General features: G+C 38.5%; 1 protein-coding gene and 1 pseudogene across 1 annotated transcript in view; one reads left to right on the top strand and one right to left on the bottom strand.

The window, feature by feature from the left end:
- The window catches only part of ADAMTSL1 (ADAMTS like 1), a 381,590-nt gene that overhangs the window by 121,373 nt on the left and 244,658 nt on the right, over nt 1-15,559 (top strand). The window contains exon 5 of the mRNA XM_059411591.1: nt 7,875-8,001. Coding sequence (XP_059267574.1) covers nt 7,875-8,001 — 127 coding nt within the window. The remainder of the gene's footprint in view (nt 1-7,874; nt 8,002-15,559) is intronic.
- Nucleotides 1,331-1,694, bottom strand: LOC132024917 (non-histone chromosomal protein HMG-17-like; annotated as a pseudogene).

Genomic DNA, 15,559 nt, shown 5'->3' with positions numbered 1-15,559 from the left:
TTGTTGGTGGGAATGCAAGTTGGTGCAGCCACTTTGGAGAACAGTGTGGAGATTCCTTAAGAAATAAAAAATAGAGCTTCCCTAGGAACCTGCAATTGCACGACTGAGTATTTACCCCAAAGATACAGATGTAGTGAAAAGAAGGGCCATCTGTACCCCAATGTTTATAGCAGCAATGGCCACGGTCGCCAAACTGTGGAAAGAATCAAGATGCCCTTCAACGGACAAATAGATAAGGAAGATGTGGTCCATATACACTATGGAGTATTATGCCTCCATCAGAAAGGATGAATACCCAACTTTTGTAGCAACATGGATGGGACTAGAAGAAATTATGCTGAGTGAAATAAGTCAAGCAGAAAGAGTCAATTATCATACGGTTTCACTTATTTGTAGAGCATAACAAATAACACAGAGGACATAGGGAGATGGAGAGGAGAAGGGAGTTGAGGGAAATTGGAAGGGGAGGTGAACCATGAGAGGGTTGACATTTCACATGTAGCATATTGTTTTAGAACTTTTCATAAGATGACCCTGACTTTCAGGAAATGAAGTGAAAATGGCAAAAATATTAACCTGAATTATTAAGATGAAAAAGAAATTGTTTTGAAGGATGCTATCTCAATGGTGACAAGTTGTGAAGTTCAGATTGCCTGACATAGTAGGAACCGTTTCTTGGGGTCAGTTTCCATTAGGTCTCTGGGCTTAAGGGGGTCAAGGCTATGGTAAAGGCAGAGGGAGAAAAAAACATAAAAATGAATTTTAGTTTTTTCACACCACAAGGCGTCTGTGCCAAGGTGCCTCATATGTGTCAACCTCAAGGAATCCCTCTTCCTAGAAACCAAGAGGAAGTTTCTGAAAACTAGAAAGGAAAGGTATTTCCCCATGTCAATCTAGCTTCCAGAATATTCTGTTAGTGACATATGCCCTTTCCCAAAAACAACACTGAAGTGTTCTGGTGCTAACAACATAGCTTTAAAAAAAAAAAAGTGGGGGCACCTGGGTGGCTCAGTGGATTAAGCTGCTGCCTTCAGCTCAAGTCATGATCTCAGTGTCCTGGGATCGAGTCCCGCATCGGGCTCTCTGCTTAGCGGGGAGCCTGCTTCCCCCTCTGTCTCTGCCTGCCTCTCTGCCTACTTGTGATCTCTCTCTCTGTCAAATAAAATAAATATAATCTTTAAAAAAAAAAAAAAAAAAGGCCGGGGTTGGGGGAGAAAGAAAGAAAAGAAAAGTAAAACAGAATTCTGCATTTTTATAAAACTTGATTAAAAAGTCACATTTCAAACTGTACGGTCACCAGAATTACACAGTTATAAAAAACACACACACTTCATGTGGCATCACCAGCCCCTTCAGCTTCTGTGCCTGATTCATTCTTGGCATCTCCATTTTCTGCATAATTATTCCCATCCTTTCCAACATCAGCTTTCCCCTTTTCCCCTTTGGGTACCTTCTCTTCCTTCTTTGCAGGGGCCTTTGTAGGCTTGAAGGAGCAGGTTCAGCAGGTAACCTTGCAGATCTTGTCCTTGGCTCATCCCTCACCTTGACTTTGTCTCCTCTGGCATACTCTTGAGAATTTCTCTTGGGCATGGTGGCCCTGGTAGTGGGACAGAGGCCCTGGATGTGAGGATGCAGCTGCATGTGGGCTTTGTCAATCCAGGGGTCATTCTCGCCTCTTCATCACACTGCTCAAGGATGCTATTTTAAAGAGAGATACTTGCGGTGAATCATCTAAAAGGTGGTCAGCCAGCTCATTTCCCAGACTCTGGAATAGTAAATTGGTGTAGTCTCCTCCAATGACAGCCATCGTCTTTTGAGTTTGGCCTCTTGAGTACAGTGCCGTAGAAGATGTGGAGCCACATAAAATCTCAATGGCAAAGAGATTTGCCAATCAAACTACAGTTGATTAGCAATGTCTGTCATGGGTCCTAGCAGGGAACATAGCTGCACGTATGCCATATTTTTGCTAACCAGCCCTAAGTGTTATAAAGTCTATTTGTAGATTAAATCTGACCAGCCCAATACTCTGTACCTGGATGATTTGTTTTGACTCCTTAAAATTTGCTTTTATCAAATGTTCCCTGACTATTAGGGTTCATCAAAGATTACTGAAGAATCAATTCTTTGAAAGGTCTTGTATTTATTTGCTGAGTTGTTACTGGGACACTGTTACATGGCGTTGTCTTTCGGAAAACTCACAGCAGATATATATATAGGATTTCAGTACTTTGAGTAATTTTAGTTCTCCTGAGCCAGTTTGTCATTCATTCATTACATAAATATTTATTGTCTCCTACAAGGACCACATTATCCTACACATTTTCCAAAAGATACAGTAAATGCTATAACTCTTGCAATTGCTCATGTTTTCCTCATATCCAGATATGTAATCCCCATTTAACAAGTGTATAGGATTTTATGTATTCTGTATACATTCTTCCTGGCTTTAACTCATCTTTCTTATTTTTCTCTTCGCTCCATCTTCCCATTGTTTTTATTTTATTGTTTTGTATTATATGTATTATGCTACACATATTTCTGCAAAAAGGTGAAGCATAAGCAAATCAATCAATATCTAAACGTTTTGAACCTAAGGTTAAGGATACACTACCTTCCCTCTTAACGTAAATAGTAAATGAGTTATAATGTGTGTAAGAGCACTTATTCTTCCCCATAAAGTTCTATCTGAATTAAATAATTATAAATAAGAGCAGCTGTGATCAGATTTTAGTTTTCCATATTTGTCTTTCCCCGTGCTGAAAATAAAGCGATTTAAAAGTTTCTTACCTCATGGTGTTGGATCAAGAAAAGCTTGACATCACTGGCTCAGTATTTGATGCTAGAAGTTGAGGTCCTTATGGGAAACCATTTGAAATGTAGCCAGTGTGAACCCATCTAAGCACGTCAGTTTGGGGCATGGTGTCAGCTTGTGGGTTGTGTTTATTTACATTCTCCAAATTATTCAGATAATAATCTTTCTTTTTCCTGTGGCTCGTAGTGAAGACATTTTATTATACATATTTCAGTGTCTAGAGAATTTCAGTCTTGTGTTCAGCCTGTTCACTTTCTATCAGTTCTGCAAGACTAAGGGAGAGATTTCTATCAGCACGCAGAATAGCCCTAATGCCTAAAATCCGCATGGCATGCTTGAAGTCTATAAGCTAATGATAACTGGATATTATCATCCTAGTTTTTGTTTAGGAAGGGTTCTCCCCCCCTTCCATTTAGTAAATCCTGAAGGAGAATGAAGAATGAAGAAAAATATTCTACTCAAAAATAGGATGAAGGACTGTTTGTTTGTGTTTATACTTATGTGTATATATGCAAAAAGCCTACAATCAAGATAGCAAGGCAAAAGTTTTTGACCCACTAATGGTGTTTAAACAAGGAAAACATCTTGGTGCTTTTCACTTTTTATATCACCTGAGATAAAAATTTTATTTAAAAAAACAAAAAAACCCTACTAGGGATACAGAGGAGGTCCCGCCACTGTATCAAATTGACAACTAGTAGCAGAATATGAATAAAATACATTAGGTCAAAATACTCAGCTAGTTTTCCACCCCTTACAAATAAATTCCATGTGGTTGCCAAAGTTATGAGTGGTCATTATCTCACTTTAATGTTTTGTCCAGAATGGGGTGGGTCTGGGAACTCGGTGACCCGAACATTGCCTTCTATGACATTTCACTAATAATGAGCATAGGTGCACTTGGGAAATAGTCTCTTAAAAATACTGGCCCTTTATTGTAATTCTTATTCGTGCATCAGGACAGAGGTTTTGGTTTGATGTGTAGTTGTCATTTATATGTCTGTTCCTCTGTTTACACAGAAACAAATAAGCACATGTATGCACATATATGCACACTTTTGTTTACATGTGTGTCATCAATGACTACAGTCTAAGGCTGCTTACCTGTCACCTACAGTGGCTTCATTAACAAACCATTATGTTTGCTGTGTGTTTCATTGATTCACCAGCATTTGATGCACACATCAAATGTTAAACACTGTGCCAAACAGGAGAAATACAAAGACTAATGAAGCATGGGCTCTCAAATAGCCCATGAGCTGATACAGAGACAGATATAACACTAGATTAAACACAATATAAGTTATACAACTATTTGAATTGGGTGTATATAAAAGAAACCCCAAACTAATAATAGCTTAAGCACATAAAGGATTTACTCTCTTTAAAAAAAAAAAAAAAGACAGGATGCAATCAGTCTAAGTGAGGCGAAAGGCCAGGCTCTTTTTTCCCGTTCTGTCCTCCGTACTGCCAGGCTTCTGTTCTCAGGATTGTCTCATTTTTTATTTCAGCACCTGGAGCCAACAGGAAGGAAGGAGAGTAGGGGGCAGGTGGGGTCATCTAAGTTGACTTCTTTTAAGTAGTCTTCCCAGAAGTCCCACAGAACCCTTCCACTTTTATTTCATGAATTGCAAATGGTCACAAAGCCAGTGGGGGGGGGGGAAAAATGTGTTCTTTCTAACTGGACATATTGCCACCCGAAGTAAAACTGGAGTTCTGCTATTAAAAAAAAATAGGGAAGATGGATGTTGGGTAGCGACCAGTAATCTCTGCCACATAGACTCATGAACAAATGGCTAAAGAAGCATAAAGTAATAAGGCCATTCACTCTGGAAACTAAAAAAGTCTTGTTTGAGGAGCAGACACTTAATTTGGGATTTGAAGGATGAGTAGGAGTTTGCCAAATAAAGAATTGGGGAAGAGCACGTTAGGCAGAAATAGTGGTATGTGCAAAGGCACAAAGAGACCTATCATTATAACTGCCAAATAAACCCATTTCTGTATTTCTGTTTTTTCTTTGTTATTAATAATAGCTCTCAAAGTCACAGTTTAACTAATTTTTAATTACTCTGTTATCCCAGACCAACACATTGAGACAGACTGAGATACGTCAATAATGATTTTCTTGATATAACTGCAAACAGTTTTCTACTGGGACCAAAATAAGAACATTTTATCTGATGATAAAGTCTTCCCATGTTTTAAAAATAATTGAGTAAGAATATTTTGGCACCTTAAGAAGGAACTGATACAAAGGGAGAAAAAGTGTATCAGGGAGATGTTTGTCTTTTCAATTCCAAAGTTAAACAAAGCCCAGTTAGAACTCACTTGGTTCATGTCCTAAGGTCCATAAACTTACATCAAGAGCTCTAAGTTGGTGGTCTGGTCAAGTTAGCCTTAAAGTATGTCATCTTCTATTTAGCTGCTCCTAATAGATTCTTACTTTGGATCTGTGAAGTTGGATTTTTCTTTTCTTAATATGGCTTTGGAGCCATAAGAAATCTTTAGGCTTAGAGAGAGATTTTCATGGTAATCTCCTATTTGGCTTCTTTAGAGACATCAGAGACCACTAAAAATTCTCCAGAGCAAGCTAAATCCTTTGAGAAACCTGAAATTTCTTTAATTTAAGGAATAAGCATAGTTATATTTGAGACGCCTGAGAGTAAATTTCCGTGCTCCCTGCCTATCCCCCTCTATAGTGCTGAGTCTCTTGTAAGATTAAGATTATTTCTTTCCAGCCCCAAAGAACAACACCTGAGTCAATGGTTCTTTGAACCCGGCCAAAATTAGGGTTGCCATGTTTTGTTTTGTTTTCCCAAAGGATTCGACCCTATTAAGGCAACCCTATGGTTTATTCTTCTGACATTTTTTTGTTTTCCTTTTTGTTTTTTGCCAATTTCGGTTTGGATTACCTTCTAATTAGCTGGTAGGTATCTACACGTGACAAAAATGTGCAGTACAACTCACAGCAATACGTCCCTTTTGTCTAGCTAACTCTGGAACCTCTTTGGTATCTCAGCTCCAAAGACTCTTCTTCAGGAAAGCTTTCTCTGGCCTCTCTAGCCAGAAATCAAATTTCCCATAATTTATGTTCTCAGAGTATCATGGATCTGTGTTTTATAGTTTGTATCATGATTATCATTTTACATTGATTGTGTGTGATGATTTAAATATACGTGTCTCTGCTACTAGACTCTGAGTCCCAGGAGGGTAGGACCGTATGTGCTTAAACCCTTTGGATTTTGCTCTTAACACAGTGCCTGACCCATAGCAGATCTTTAGCATTGTTGGATAAATGATTAAGTGACTTTTTTGGTGGTGGTGGTAAATAAGTTACTTCTGCCCTCCCATTTCATACCATGTTCAGAATACAAGTGAATATGGAATTATTTAGCTCCTATGTAGGTGCATCTACAGATAAAAAATTTGATAATAAGTTTACTCCAGCTTCATAGAAACACATTACTGAAGTCTTAAGCCAGCATGTGTTGGCTGTGTATGGATGGAGCCTGGGTGAATTCTGAAGAGGCTTCACTGCAGCCTGGGAACATATTGACGTGAATTGCAGTTTGACCATAATGACCCCTTATGGACAGAACCAGCCCTCTTTGCTCCCCGTTATGTTTTCTTGACATCTTTGTATTTCAAAAAATGCCCAATCATTGAAGGAATTACTGCCTTGTCATTTATTTTTAAAGATGCCTGTATGCCTGTGTATAAAAAATACATATTACCACATTTAAAAATAAAACACATATATAACTCAATGCTAAATAATTGTATTTTTCAAACCTTTGGCTAAACATGTGTTTGCAATTAATAATTAAAAGTACAAAGAAGAAAATCAAGCCTTAAAGAAAGGTCATATTAACAACTGGATTTTTGAAAGACAACAAATTGTGGGGACTTTCTGGAAAGAAGCCCCTTTAAATGTCACTGCAGTTCTCATTTTATTTTTTAATCGAAGACAGTTGTTGAAGTAATTTGGAAGTGGAATAGGTCTTTTGGTACTAGATCTAACTGGAACTATAGAAGTACAACTTGATGCAGTTTGGCTTTGAATTTTTTTGAACTTGAACATTGGAAAGGAAAGAGTAAAAGTACAGCTTAATTTGCCCACATACGTGATAAGTGCTTGTGATTTCGTTAAGACTGATTTGGACTAAGCATAAATGCTATGTCAGATGTGCTTAGAACTCAGCTACTTATTACCAAAGTGACCTTGGCCAGATTCATGGCCTCAGCTATAAATGGAGATGTCTTACATGATCATTCTCAGAATTAATGAGATACTTGTATTGTGCCTGGTGGGACATAGCCAGGCAGAGAGGGCCTCAGTATTGGTTATCTCTGCCACCCTCCACGTCAATGCTCCTCTCCCACCGCACACACATCCAGTAATCTTGCTTCTGGTGGCTGATTCTGTGATTGTTTCTCTTTTCTTAGTTGAAGCACTAGCTAGAAAAGGAACCATTTTCATTACCATTCAGCAGCCTTGGTGGCTCAGTGGTAGAACTCTTTCACCTGTTATGATTCACCAATTCCTATTGAGGGGTACAATTTGCCAAGCACAATAGCAGTTGCTCGGAGTACATCAATGGACCTAACACACTACACCCCTACCCTTACACAGCTTCTAGTCTAAGGAACAATATGGAATGTGAAAATAATCCATGAAATCTTTTCTTCCATAATTGTATTTTTGTAATTTTAGTGAATCATGATTATTACACTGGGAATGATTTCTTAATTAAGGCTCAATCATATCAACAGGTCAAGATCTTCCTCTCTCCCTTACTTCTTCCCTGCCTGCTCCCATCCTCTGTCTCTCCCCCTTCCACCCCCCTCTTTCTGTTTATATATTCGAACTGTAAAAGCATCTTTGTCTATACTGTTTTTTTTCTTCCTTAGCTTGGAAATTTCAGTTGCATTGGTTCCTCTATGGGAAGCATGTTTTAGCCTTCCTCAAAAGTGAAGGGAGGGTCCCTGCATGGTGATGGGCCTCACGATGGAGCCCTGCGGCAGGCAGCTGGTTGAACCACACATCTCTTCCTCCTGTTAGATTGTCGGCTGCGATCACCAGCTGGGAAGCACCATCAAGGAGGATAACTGTGGAGTCTGCGGCGGGGATGGGTCCACCTGCCGGCTGGTCCGAGGGCAGTATAAATCTCAGCTCTCCGCAACCAAAGGTAAGATGCCACAGAGATGGGGCAATCTGGGGGTTGGCGGGCTAATTGATCTCTTCTGGTCTCGTGCTGGCTCCCCTCAAGCTAGGAATAAGGCCACTACCAAAACGAAGACAAATCTGAACATATTGTAGAAAGCACCATGCACCTGCTTTTGCAGTAGTTTAGATAGAGCAAGTCAGGTAATCCAGAGGACAGCTTTCTCTTGCGCTACAGCAGGACTGAATTTCACGTGGATCAAAATACACTCTATTGACAGACATGCCCGACATGAGGACAGACTGCCCCCAAGCCTCTGCCTGATACATAACATGATGTAGTATATAGCAGGGGGATAGAAGGTAGAGCACGTAAATCTAAACAAATTCACTCCTATACCATGATGTCATGCTGTCTTCATTTACAAAACGACCTCTGATTGGTGCTGATCGTAGGTTCTTTCAGAATTAATATCGGACAGTGATTATAGGAAGACGTTTACTGACTCTTTCTTCTTCATCTCTCTCTACTAGCACAGTGAAGTCATGCTTACTAGACAGTAAGTGCTGGGAATGTCACACCATCGTCTCATATCCTGATGACAACCTTCTAGCCAGGCATTGTTTATCCTTGTGTTTTGAATAAGATAACTGAAGCCGAGAAAGATTATGTGACTTGCACAGTCATGCAACTCTAAAATGGTAGGCCCAAGATTCAAGCCCAGAGTCTGATTCCAGAGCCTAGGCACTTCCTCATTGCTTGGACTGTCCCACAACCCTGCTGATCATTTCCTTGATGGGCCATTTTAGAGCAATTAGATGGATCAAAACAAGGTACCACAAATGTCTGCCCAGCTGGGTCTTGCTGGGGTAGATGGCACGTGTCTAGTGATACCTAAAACAGCCACTCAGTCACACAGTGACTCAGATCATTTAACAAAACACTGTCTTCTGTCACAATCACTTACCTAGGTGCTACATCAGAAAAAAGATAGAAATAAGGCAACTCTTGTAATCAAAGACATACGTTTTTTATAATAATTTGACCTTGCTTGGTAGACTGTCTCCAGATTTTGCCGTTATCTAGAATCCTTCAATAGATCTTTGATTTATCTTTGCACATGTCTCCCCTGGTTTGGGAACTGAGAATGAGTGTCTTTTACTGAATGTGGTTTTGTTCTTCTATTTGTTGACTAGCTGGGAAAAAAACAACTGATGCTTGGCAGGGTGTTGGGCTTTCAGTGGACTTGTAGGTCAAAAAAAAAGGCCATGGATACTAAAGAACTATTCCCAGAAGTCAGGAAAAGGCAGTTTGTCCAAAGGACTAGGCTCTAGGCGGGGAAAAAGAGGTGGTAGCAAGGAAGACTAGGGACTTTTAAACACAAGAAACATTGGAGGTACCAGCTTAGGGAACTCGACTTGCTAACACCCCTGCCGGCAATGAAAAATGTGAATCTGGGGGGAAAAAAAGACTCTGGCAGAGAAAATGAAAGATGAGCTAAGTTAGACATTGATATAGTACATTCAGGTGAGATTTTTTTTTTTCTTTCATGTGTTGGTAGCTTCTTCTCTACGATGACAAATTAAAGAATTTGGAAGATGAAAACCAGAGGATAGAGGCATAATTCTTTTCTTTTGTAAATCTCTGAAGTCATGGTGGCATATAGGGGAGGGGTGGGGGAAGTTACATTTCAGAAGTCACGCTTGTAGAACACTTTAAGAAATCCTAGAAGAGGTCAAATCTTGCTAATTATTTATGTCATGTAAGTGAATCAATGTTCATTATTTAGGAATCTAGGAATTTCTGCTAGGCACAGATAAAGGGGATGGCTTCCTTTTGTGCCATAACTGCTGTATAGTGGGCTTAGGAGTAAGGGACCCTCCCTCCATTCCCACTCATGCTCTCTCCCTGAACACTCTGCCTGGATAGGTATGGGGGGGTCAGTCATCAGGGACCTCTGGGGCCTCAATTGCTGAAATAATGTGGAGAAGCTCTGAAAGAACAAACCAAAGCAAATGAAGAGCCATAAGTCCTCCCCAGATCTGCAAATAGATGTTTCAATAAAAAGTGCTCTACGAGAGTAGGTAAATTACATAATGCATAACCTGATGATTATCCATAAGGACAAAGTGCAATTGATTCATTTACCTTAGTGCTGATGACGCCTCGTGACAAAATGATTTATCTCAATAAAGCCCAACATACACACACACCTCACCACAATCTATAGCAGATGCTGAATAAAGTGCCTCGCTTATGTTTTCTCCACCCCAGAAGAATCTTCTGCTCTACATTTACAGACTGTGAGGTGACCCCCAAGCAGGGAAGAGTAGACCACTCTGCGGGGCCCAGGGTGCTGGCCAGGTGAGCAGTGCTCCACCCCTGAAGTCCCGGTGGACCTATGCCAGCTCTCTCCCCTGTACTCTGCCAAAAGACACTGTGAGCCAACCACGTGCTCTTTACGAACCCCTAGCACTAAGATTCCCCACATTGAACTCATTTTCTTCTGAACTTACATCCAAGATTTCTTTCTTTTTTTTTTTTTTTTTTTTTTTTTTAATGTTATCAAGCCTTGAGGAAACAAAGAGAAAACAGAAGAGTGGAGAAAGACCATGGTGGGAAGTGCCAGAAGGAAATAGAAAAGTAGGAGGAACTTATCCAATGGCTGCCATTTGCTGGCAAATAAGAAAGAAACCATCTTTGTATCAAAAGATAGTGTAATTGCCTAATACAAATACAGACAAGAAAGAGAGCTAGATCAAAGCACACTTCCCCCCTCCCCACTTTTAAAGGAAAAGGTTGTCCACTGATAGCGTTCAATCTTTCCATCTTTCCTGGTCACTTCCTTTCAACTTCCCCAGCCCGGCAGCAACAAAAGAGAATAAATTTAACTAACATTAACTTTTGATTCTTGAAATTAAAGGCTCACTCTCTTGCAAATTGTACTGGCTTGCACCCCATTACATATTTTCCAAGTATATGCAATATACTTAGAACTGGAGCCAGTCTATTTGCTATCAATTTAATGTCTCCAGCTTTGCAAAACTCTCATATGAATTTGTGTGTTTTGAAATCACCTGGATATCTCGAAACTCCTCGGGGACAGACAGACAAAAAAACAGCCCAAACAAAAAACTAAATAAAATGTGTTTCCATATGGTGAAAGAAGTCTTGGGGAAAAAGTAAAGCAGGGAAGAAGAATAGGAGATAAGGCTGGGCTGCCAGCAACAGTGTTACAGGGAGTTGCAATACTACATAGATTGGTAAAAAACAAGGACTCACTGACTGCTAAGATGGCATCTGAACTGAGGCCAAGGTCACCACGCAAAAGTCAAAGGAAAGAGAATTCCAGTCATAGAGGCAAATACAAAGGCCCTTGGTAAACGCAAATCTCAACATATTTCCTGAAGTGCAAAGAAGCTCATGTGACTTAAAGTCAGTTTAAAGAAGCCTACAGGAAATGACGAAGGCAGGATTGGTTGCAAGGTGGGATGAAGAATGGCAAAGATATTGTAGGATTTTGTAAGGATTTTGGCTTTTAGTCAGAATGAGATGAGAAGTCATGAAAAGATTTTGAGCAGAGGAATGACTTGATTTATTTTCAGAAGGATTACTCTATGTACTGTGTTGAGAATAGACTATAGTTGGTCTCAGTCAGTTGGTCTCCTAACTAGGAGGCTGTTATGGTGAGCCAGCCCTGGGAAGATGATGGCTTGGACTATGGGCAGTGGTGGTGGAGGTGATTCCGTACTGCATTTCCGTGAATCTAAGACCTCACCGATTGAAAGATGGGCTATTATTTTATGCACCACTATGGAAGAAACAAAAGCTGCCACTGAAATTAAGAAATGTTGACACAAAACCTCCTGACCTTTTAGGGTTTTTATGTGATAGTTTTTAAAGATCTACTTTAGATTTAGATTTTCTTTAAAGCATGGATTATTCATACATACAAAAGACCTGAAATGTTATTAAATTGGTAAACAAACTGACAAAAAACTTTTTCTCAAGATCTATAAAGAATGTCTGAAACTCAACACCCAAAAACAGATTATCATGTCAAAAAATGGTCAGAAGGTATGAACAGACACTTCTCCAAAGAAAACATGCAAATGGCTAACAGACACATGAAAAAATGTTCATCATCATTAGCCATCAGGGAAATTCAAATCAAACCCACATTGAGATATCAAACTGTAATTTCTTTTTAATTATTTTGGGCTGAATTTCCACATGTCGTGGGGGTACCTGTAATACAGAATTGTAAAAAGAATTCACAAAAGAAATAAAATACATTGGTACTGAACTCTTTTTTTTTTTAACAGCTGTATTGAGGTATAGATGACATACAATATACTAGATTCATAAATTTGTGAATTTTTACATATGCATACACCTGTGAAAACAAACATACCCCTCATCCCAAAAGTTTTGTTGTGCCCTTCTGCTCTGCCAGCCCTGCCCCCTGGCAACCACTGATCTTTTTATCATAATGGATTTAACTACATTTTCTAGAATTTTACATAAATGGAATTATACAGTACATGCTATAGTCCAAATGGCTTCTTTTATTCACCATAATTATTTTGAGATTCATTAATGTAGCATGTATCAGTAGTTTATTTTATTTTATTGCTGTATAGAACCACAGTTTGTTTATTCATGCACCTGCTGACAGGCATTTGAGTTGTTTTCACTTGGGAGGTCTTATAAATAAAGCTGCTATGAACATTCATGTACACATTTTTGTATGAACCTATGCTTTTCTTAGATAAATTCCTGGGAGTTGAACGTCTAGATCATATGGTAGATACATATTTGATATTTTAAGAAACTGCTAGACTTTTTTTGAGAGTAATTTACTATTTTGCTTTTCTACCAGCAATGTGTAAGAGTTTCACTTGTTCCACATTCTTTCCATCACTTGATATTGTCAATTTTTTTTCTTTTAACCATACTAATTGGTACATATTCATATGTCATCATTGTTTTAATTTGCATTTTCCTGATGACTAAAGATGTTGAATATCTTTTCATGTTGTATTAGCCTCCAGTTGCTGCTGTATCAAATTGCCACAAACTTAGTGTCTCAAAGCAACACATTATTTTATGGTTCTGGAGGGTCAGAACTCTGAAATGGGTCTTGTTAGATGAATTCAGTGTTGAGTGGGACTGGAAGTCCTAGGGGCTAATTGATTTTCTTTGATTTGGCCTTTTTAGCTTCTGTTAGGTTATCTATGTTCCTTGGTATCTTTGGAGTCTGCAGTGTAAAATCTTTAGATCCTCTTCTACCTCTGTCTCCTCTTCTACCTCTCCCAGTTTAAAGAGTCCTCGTTATTACGTTGGGCCCACCCAGATCATCCAAGATAATCTCTTTAAATTCTGCTGATTACCAGTTTTAGTTTCATCAGCAATCGTAATTCCTCCTTAACATAATGTTTTCATCGGTTCTGGGGATTAGAACATGGTCATCTTTAGCGGAGCAAGAGAGTAAAATTATACTGCCCAGTATGGAAATGCTTATTTCTTCTTTGGGGTAGTGTTGGTTCATGTCCTTTGCCCAGTTTTTATATGCGTTTGATTTCCTACCATTCAATTTGGGAATTCTCAATGCATTCTGGGTACATGTTCTTGGTCAGATGTGTGATTCGAAAATATTTTCTCTCCATAGGTACCTTTTTGTTCCCCAAAACTGACTTCATATTAGCTTTCATAGAGCAAAAACTTCTGATTTTGATGAAGACCAGTCATCAGTTTTTTCTTGCTAGGACTGTGCTTTAACATTGTACATAAGAACTTGCCTCATCCCAGGTCACCAATCTTCTCCTATATTTCCTTCTAAAATTGTTACAGTTTTATATGTAAGCTTTTATATCAGTGACCAATTTTCAGTTAATTTCTATATAAGGTATATGTCAGTATTATAAGATATATCTAGGTTAATTCTTTTGTGGGAGAGGTATAACAATGTCCAACTCTTCCAGCCTCATTTGTTGAAAAGATGTCCTTTACTCTCTTAAATTGCCTTTAAAATTTTGTCGAAAGTTCATTGGCCATTTCTGCATGGGTCTTTTCTTGGACTCTCTAGACTGATCTATGTGTCAGTCCTTCACCAATACAACATTGTCTTGGTCACTATAGCTTTAAGGGAAGTCTTAAAATAAAATAGTTTGATGCCTCCAACTCAAAGCTTCTTTTGAAACTCATTTGGCTATTCTATATTAATTTCTTTGCCCTTCCATATAAATTTTTCAATCTACTTGTCCCTATTAATAAAAAATATTGCTGAAATTTTGATTTACAATTTTGTTAATTCTATAGATTGATCCATGGGGAATGGGCATCTTTACTATGTTAAGTCACTTAACCTATGAGCACTTCATGGCTGTCCATTCCTTTAGGTCTTCTCTCATTCCTTTCATAGGCCTTTATTGGTTTTCAGAGTACATGTCCTTGTACTTTCGTTAAACTTGTACCTCTTATTTCTTGCCCTATTGCACTGACATTTTATTTTTTATTTAAATATCCAATTCTATATGGCTAGTTTATTTTTAAGTGTTGGCTGCATATTTTACAAACTTGCTAACTCAGTTATTTGTTCTGAGAGTTTGGGGATTTTCTACATAAACTATCATCTTGTTTTACAAATAAGGGTGGCTTTACTTCTTCCTTTTCAAATTGTAAACCACTTATTTATTTTTATGACCTCATTGCACTGGCAAGCATGTCTAATATGATACTGAATAGAAGAGGCAAAAAAAAAAAAAAAAAAAAAGAATAGACGAGGCAGTTGTGGATATCCTTATCTCATTTCTAGTCTTAAGAGGGAAAGCATTCAGTTTCTCACCATTGAGTATGAAGTTAGCTGTCCTTTATCACATTAAGGAAGTTCTTTTTTATTCTTAATATGCTGAGAGTTATTATAATGAATGAATGTTGAATTTTATCATGCTTTTTCTGCTTCAAATGATTGTGTTCATATGGCTTTTCTTCCTTAGACTTTTATTGTGATGGTTAACGTTAATTGATTTTCAAATAAAGAATCAGCCTTGTTTTCCTGGGATAAACTCTGCTTGGTCATAATGTATTATTCCTTATCTAGATTACTGGATTTGAATTGCTGGTGTTTTTTCTGAGGGTTTTTTATATCTATGTTCATGAGAGATAGTTGTCTGTAGGATCCTTTTTAAAAATTTTTTTAATAAACATATAATGTATTATTTGTTTCAGGGGTACAGGCCTGTGATTCATCAGTCTTATACAATTCACAGCACTCACAATAGCCTGTCTCCTCCCCAGTGTCCATCACCCAGCCATCCCATTCCTCCCACCTCCCTTCCCTCCAGCAACCCTCGGTTTGTTACCTGAGATTAGGTCTCATGGTTTGTCTACCTCTATGGTTTCATCTTGTTTCATTTTTCCCTCCCTATGATCCTTTGTCTTGTTTCTCAAATTCCTCATATCAGTGAGATCATATGGTAATTGTCTTTCTCTTATTGACTTATTATGCTTAGCATAATACCTTCTAGTTCCATCCATGTCGTTGAAAATGGCAAGATTTTGTGGGTTTTGATGGCTGCAT

This window comes from Mustela nigripes, chromosome 9 (assembly GCF_022355385.1).
Source record: "Mustela nigripes isolate SB6536 chromosome 9, MUSNIG.SB6536, whole genome shotgun sequence".
Taxonomy (NCBI): Eukaryota; Metazoa; Chordata; class Mammalia; order Carnivora; family Mustelidae; genus Mustela; species Mustela nigripes.
Note: the sequence above shows the minus strand (reverse complement) of the source record. Positions and strands in the feature narration are given on the sequence as shown.